General features: G+C 25.3%; 1 protein-coding gene across 1 annotated transcript; it reads left to right on the top strand.

The window, feature by feature from the left end:
* The first annotated feature begins 276 nt into the window (after nt 1-276).
* On the top strand, nt 277-2,111 carry LOC101506003 (transcription factor MYB98-like). Its single transcript, XM_004499754.3, has 3 exons — nt 277-836; nt 931-1,057; nt 1,339-2,111. The coding sequence occupies exons 1-3, from the start codon at nt 277-279 to the stop codon at nt 1,873-1,875; spliced, it is 1,224 nt and encodes a 407-aa protein (XP_004499811.1). The 3' UTR covers nt 1,876-2,111.
* The last annotated feature ends 5,726 nt before the right edge of the window (nt 2,112-7,837 follow it).

Genomic DNA, 7,837 nt, shown 5'->3' with positions numbered 1-7,837 from the left:
CATAATAATTAAGTTTGTAATTTAAATAACGTAACGTAAAAACTATAATTGTCTTTATTAATGAGTAACAGTTACTAACTTAGGCATTAAAAATAAAAATATAATCTTAGATTATACTAAGATGTGATTTTATTTTATTTTTTTACCATTAGACCTTGAAATCAATTACCTTGCTATTAATTGCTTCTATTGTGATCCTCTTCTATTTAGAGGCACAAACGAGGTTACTTAAAACACAAGTGTGACACAAGTAATTTTTTATTACACTTTATGACAATGAATCTTGAGACAAAGCTTACATTAATCTATGCTTCAAAGCCACAATATTCACTAGAAAATTACTACATGAAAAATCATGAGAATCCTATTGGTGGATTTCCTAATTCATCTCAAGGATTCATGCAAGATTTTAATCACATTAATAAGTTTAATGTGAATGGGTCATTTTTCAATCCTGTTTCTGGGGTCCAAACAACAAATTTTGATCCTTGTGATAATTTTACATACGATTTCAAGCCTAATTTGATGGAGAATAATGGTAATGGTAATGCTTATGTTATGGACAATTTTTTATATGGAGGCTATGGTTTGAACATTTCTCAGAGAAATAATAATAAAGTGGAAATGATGGTTACAAACCAACAAAATTATTTTCCTTTTAATATTAATTCTCAAGGAACCAAGCCTTTGAATTTTGTTGTACCCGATCAAATCTCATGCATATCACCAATGAATTATTACAAAAGAATTGGCATGAACAGAAACAATGCTAGAAAGACAGAAAAAGTTCAGAAGTCCAACATAGTCAAAGGTCAATGGACAGTACAAGAAGATAGGTAAAAAAAAAATATTTTCCATTATATTATATAATTTTATTTTATTTTGGAATTTTTGTCTCAAAAGGCTATGTATTTGTGTATGAAAAAACAGGTTGTTGATTCAGCTGGTTGAAAAATATGGATTGAGAAAGTGGTCTCATATTGCTCAGCTATTCCCAGGTAGAATAGGAAAACAATGCAGAGAGAGATGGCATAATCATCTAAGGCCTGACATTAAGGTACCAATTTATTTATCATTTTCTATACATAACTATATCTCAATATAAGATGGTGTATTTTTTTCTAATCTAAATATTTATGTATAATTAAGAAATAGAAATAATGATATTCTACTCATCCACATGCAAATACACACACAATACACCATCATATCATATGATGAATTTTGATTTAGACCACCACATGCACTTGGTGACTGACAATGACATTTTTAGAAATGATGAAAATGAGTATTTAGCATTTAAAAAAATAGTTTTTTTTGAAATATGTGTTATTGCAGAAGGATATATGGAGTGAGGAAGAGGACAAAATATTGATAAAAGCTCATTCAGAGATAGGAAACAAATGGGCAGAGATAGCTAAAATATTAGCTGGAAGAACTGAAAACTCAATCAAAAACCATTGGAATGCAACCAAAAGAAGACAATATTCAAAAAGAAAGTGTCGTTCAAAGTACCCTAGAGGAACTCTTCTACAAGAATATATCAAAAGCTTGAACCTTGACAAAAACCCTCCAAAAGATTATAGAAGAAAACCTACCAATAATGCTACTTTGTTCAAAAACAAAACCAGTCAAATCACTCTGTCTCAAACACCTTATCAACAATTTTGTCCCAATCAGTGTTTGGTACCAAGTTCTGATTTTGATGATGTCCAAGATTTTGAGAGTTTGTTTCAAGATGGGTGTAGTATTGATTCTCTGCTAGAGGATATGAAATGTGGATCAAGTGTTAATCTTGTTGATGAGACAGATATTATGGGATCAGTTATGGTTGGAGTTGAAGTTAAGAAGGAGATGGTGTCACTGCTCAATTAAATTGCTAATTAAGTTACCATTGGCAACAACATTATTTTTAGTTGTTTATTCTAAGTATATGTTTTTGGACCCAATTCAGAAGGATGGAACGTGGACTTTGAGTAACTCATTCAATTTACTCTTTTCTTCTGTGTTTCAGAAACAACAGCACCTGACAGACCAGAAATATTGACAAAATTAAAATAACTGTATTATTATTATTATTATTAATGTATGTGCTTTAAATGAAAATTGTAGTTGAATTATGTTCCTTGTTTGAGGGGGAGAATATGTTATAAGTTCTTTTTAACTGGATTTGAGAATACAGAAATAAAAGTGGCATTTTGTTGGATTTCTTCTTATTAGATTGTATCAATCTTAACTCTCGATTAACAAATGTTAATATTGTTAAATTAAATATCATATTTTAAATATTTAATTGTGTATATAAATTTAAGATAGTATTTTTATTTATTTATAGTTTATGATAGTATTTATTATTGCATGGTTGGTTTTTTTTTCTAAAACCAATATATGAATTTAGATTTATAACCAAATCTATTATTTGGTTTAAAAGCGGTTATAAAACCAATTATAAAATTAGTTATAGTTAAATAACCGGTTTATAATTAAGCAATCGATTTCGAAAAATTCAATTTTAAAATCGATTTTTTCTCAAAAAATCGATTAAAATTTGATTATTTAAAAAAAAATCATTTATTTAAAAAACATCAATTTTTTCAATAAATTTTAAAAAATAAATTCTCACCAAAATTTTTAAGAAAAAATTCGATTTAAAATTTTTTAGAAAAAAAATTTTAATCTTTTTCCAATATTTTTTCAAAAAAAAAGATTTTCAAAAGTTTTTCAAGAAACAAAATATTGGTAGTGGATAAAAACCAAATCCAAATATAAAACACAGGTGAGTACCAATTGTTAATATTGTTAAACAAAATATTGGTATTGAATATTATACAATTTTTTTAGATTTATACACTTATACATGTCCCTTAAAAAGCTAGACAGTGACATTTTGCATTTTGGGGTTTTTAATGAGTTTGAAAATAACTTATTCACAGCATATTTTTGTGACAAATTAACAACATATTTGGACTTGTTTTAAGATATAAAATAGTTGTAAAAATTATTTGAAACAACTTGTGAATATTTGCTCTCTAAAAATAAAAAATAAAAAACTTGTAAATACCTGTGGATCATCCTAAACATTGTAAAAGCTATTGTGAATTTGTGATAGCTATCCCTTTACGTAGGTGGCATGACTTGTTGCTTGTGAGAGTCCAAGTGAGAGTACTAGAGAATTCTAATTAAGAGTTGGGAAAATTTTATACTCTTATGTCATTTTCTTATTCCTTTTTCTCTCTATCATGTTTTTGCATTATCATTATGTATTTGGTAACTCATATTCATAACAATTGGTACAAGAGATTCCCATTTTTTGAGACATTCTGCGATGAGTTTAATAAAATTTAACATTAAAAATTTTACTTTGTAACTTCCTGATAATTACTTGTAACAATTGTAATGTCCTAATAATTTTTAAAATAGATATCAAAGTAAATATTTTTAAGTGTAAATTAGTAATAAAAAATAAAAAATAAAAAAGTTAATCTTAAGCACAAACATGAAAAAGTGGAATCATATGTTGGGTAGTGATGGGTTTAGGTGTGATTTGTATGAGATTCTGCTTCAAATCTCATTATATTAGAGCCACCCTCCTTTTGAATTAATATTTGGTCTAAAGATTAATTTTCACAACCGTTTTTTATCATTAATTCGTCTTAGTTTGGGGATGCTCTAAATTTATTATAATTATCGACCAGATAGTATATTTAGTAATTTATCTGATTTTTTTTATAAAAAATAGTAGAATCAAAAGTTGGTTTTTTTTCTTTTCAATACCCTCTTTTTGAAAAAAAAACACTAAAATACCCCTATTTGAAAAATATATATCAAAATGCTCCATTTTTTTTTCTTTACTTACAAATCGCCATTTGGAATGGCGACTTCCTTAAGGAAGCCCGAGTTTTAAATGGCGACTTCCCACTTGATTTTTAAAAAAAGAGGCATTTTGATATAACTTTTTTAAATGGGGGTATGTTAGTGTTTTTTTTCTTCAAAAAGAGGGTATTGAAAAAAAAGACCCTCAAAAATTAGTCATGTATTTAATGAATATTTTTATTTTTACATTGGGTAGTTTCCGCAAATAATTTAAATATGATTTCCACTAAGTTATGTTTCTTATTTATCTAATGAGATGGGCCCTAATCGATTACACAAATCCTCATCCCATTAACTGAAGCAAGCTTTTTAAAGTATCTCAAATGAAATTGCATGCTCTTTTTACAAAGTAGACAATCTACATTTCTCAATCAAATTGGCTGCCACCAATATTCATTCATATATATCCTTATTCTCAATTAAAATGCAGATTATTAACCTGAAAAAGGTCATCAACATCCTTATTCACATCAAAAACAATTTCATCGACAGGGGCATCAAGTTATTTTACTGCTAAAAAAGGTAGATGAATGTATAAGGAAACACTTCTATTATTATTATTGTTATATAATTAAAACAGAGCCCCCCAAAATTCTTCACTAATGCCACATCCTCCAATTTTTGTCAACTCATTAAAATTCTGATGTGATACATTCCAAATTCAATCTTCTATTTCATTATGTTTTGTTTCTTGAATATATAATGCAAACATTCTCACTTGACCAAGTACAATTATTTCATACATTATATAATTTCAACTTTAATTTATCACTCAATGACTCATCAATACACTTAAAAGGCTCTAATTACTCATAAAAACTTTCATTTCAATAACTCATACAAAAAAATACAAATCATCACAATGCAAGTCAAGATCTATGCCACATTATGTGTGACACACTCTTAGTTTACATATACTTCAATAATATTGTTTTTTCTATTGTCAATTATTGTTCAAGATCAGATATCAATATTATTGCATAGAAAATGAGTTATTTTTTTCCTATGTTGAATGTGTCTCCCACAAAAAAAAAAAAAATCTTTTTATAATTAAAAAAACACAAAACATAATTGAAACAAAAAAAATGAATAATATTAAATATTTGAAAATGAAGAACTTCTAACTATTTCATTATTGACTTGAAACTTTCTATGTCTTAAATATTCACAAACTTTTCTTGCCTATAATTTTTTTCACCACTCTCTTGAAGTTTCTTGACCGTGTCGAATAATTATTTGAATAATTCTAAAGCACACACGAATGAATTGTTTCAATATTTTGAATTTAACAAATTATCACTCTCGAATGAAATATTATAATATATCACAAAACACACAATATTATTTAGTGCATGATTAGATGGACAATGAGATTGACAGAATTAGGATGAACATATAAAATTGAAAACATGAAAAAATACATAAATTTATAAATCGAATGTTTCAAAACTAATATATATTATATAAAATGAATAAATGTTATAGCTAAATGTATAACTTTAACAATAAAGAAATATATAACTATTTAACAAATATATTATTAGAAGAACCAATTCAATGAAATCAAAAAGCTTGAATAAACTAATTCCACGTTTCAATATATTTTGCATGAATTGTATTATAGTCAATAATGTTTTACTTTTTCTTTTGTACTAAAGCAAATCTAGCTTATATATAATTATTCAAAATTCATGTCTTAAACATTCACAAACTTTTATTGCCTATAATTTTTTTCAACCACTCTTAAGTTTTTTTACCGTGTCAAATAATTATTTGAAAAATTCCAATGCACACACGAATGAATTGTTTCAATAATTTAAATTTAATAAACTATCACTCACGAATGAATATTATAATATATCACAAAACACACAATATTATTTAGTCCATGCTTAGATCGACAGTGGGATTGACAGAATTAAGATGAACATATAAAATTGAAAATGTGAAAAAATACATAAATTTATAAATCTAATGCTTCAAAACTAATATAAATTATATAAAATGAAGAAATACATAACTATTTAACAATAAAGAAATACATAACTATTTACCAAATATATTATTAGAAGAACCACTTCAATGTAATAAAAGCTTGAATAAACCAATTCCTTATTTAAATATATTTTGCATGAATTGTGTTAGTCAACAATGTTTTACTTTTTTTTTTTGTATTAAAGCAAGCCTAACTTATATATAATTATTCAAAAATATATTTATCTTTAATAACATAAACACTTGAATATATTAATTATACTGTAGAACGAAATTAACGTTACTTTTAAATTACATATTATTGTTACTTTATACTCAGTAATGTAGGAAATTCTACCGCGTAACTCCCAGGTTAGTATCTAGTTATTATAAAAACAAAAATTAGAATAAATGGGAATGCGGTAAAGAAAAAAAGTGAGTGGAGAAATTATTTTAAAGAATTCTCTATTCTTAACTATATATTCTTGAAGATAAAAAATTAAAAAAAAAATGTGTTTCTATAATTAATTTATTTTTTAAATTATTAAAAATATTTTATCATTGTTATTTAAATATTTTTATTAATATTAGTACTAGTAGTATTGACTTGTCTTATACAATAAAAAAAATTTAACCAAAAATATATACACATAAAATAATACTATTTTATAAAATAGTACAATAGTAAATATCACGTTTTAATTTAAAAATCACAAATTTTAATTTTAAGTTAATATTTATGTTGAAGATAAAATTAATTTAATTTAATAATTCTCAAATATTTTAAAAACAATTTTGCAATTGTTGAATTGATTTAAACTCTATTAAAATTGAAATTAAACAAACCCTAAATATACTCATATAATAAATAAATAAAACAATAATTTTGATTGTAAAAATTATATTTAAAAACTACAAATTTGAATGAATTAAAAAGCATCAGTACAATATGAGAATATTGTTGTAAGATGTTTGTACGACGTGTGGCAATGTTATAAAATGTTATACTGTGTGTGGCATAATAGTACCATGAGGCAGAGGGTGTACGACAATATGGCATAATAGTATCACGAGGGAGAGACACGTAGGCTAGGCCCACATGGCGAGGCAGGCTTACGTGCCTATGTATAGCTAACTAGTCTTAGACTGCCATCTATATGTATAGTGCCAAATAAATGTTATTTTCAGAAAATGTGTAGTAGTATCATTCTTGATGAAAAAGTTTAGAAATATTTTCATTTTATTTTTGTTTTATGTGTGATTTTTTATTTTCAACTGAATCATATAAAATTAATACAAAACTACTATGTATTTATTTTACAGGGATAAAAATTTATTTTAAATGAAGTAATTTTAATTAAAAATAAATTAAATGTATTATATTTAGATATATATCTATGTAAAAGTGAATTAAATAATAAAATTACGTATAAACTAAAAAATTATTAATTGTATCTTCAAGTTAACTTCAAACCAGTCCAAAACAGTCCACATAAACTCATAATCATAAATTGGATTGAGGTAGGTTTTGATGGCACAAACTTTCCAACAAAACAAACCTCTCTCTACAAATTTTCCTATGGTCCTCAAAAATCATTCGAAATGAAATAATGACTGAACTGATTTTCTTAAAAATGACAAAGCTTGTAGCCCTTTTACCATTTACTCATAGCATAGTAAATCCAATCAGATAGAGTAAGAGCTCTAAACTGAAGCAATGGTCATGTTTAACAAAACTCTATTAGTAAACATCAAAGGAAAAAGAACAACATATCAAACATGTGTAATTATTTTGTAAAGAGTTCTATACTAAAAGACAAAACAAAAACTAAAATAAAAATTAAAAAGAATCTTATAAATTAAAACAGAGGAATTAATTTGTTAACTCAATATAAAAATAAATAATAAATATATTAATAAAATAGAGGAATTAATTTATTAATTCAATATAAAAATAAATAATAAATATGTAGATGTTTGTCACTTTATT

Source organism: Cicer arietinum, chromosome 5 (assembly GCF_000331145.2).
Source record: "Cicer arietinum cultivar CDC Frontier isolate Library 1 chromosome 5, Cicar.CDCFrontier_v2.0, whole genome shotgun sequence".
Classification (NCBI taxonomy): domain Eukaryota; kingdom Viridiplantae; phylum Streptophyta; class Magnoliopsida; order Fabales; family Fabaceae; genus Cicer; species Cicer arietinum.
The sequence above is the reverse complement of the archived record's forward strand: the minus strand, read 5'-3'. Positions and strand labels throughout refer to the sequence as shown.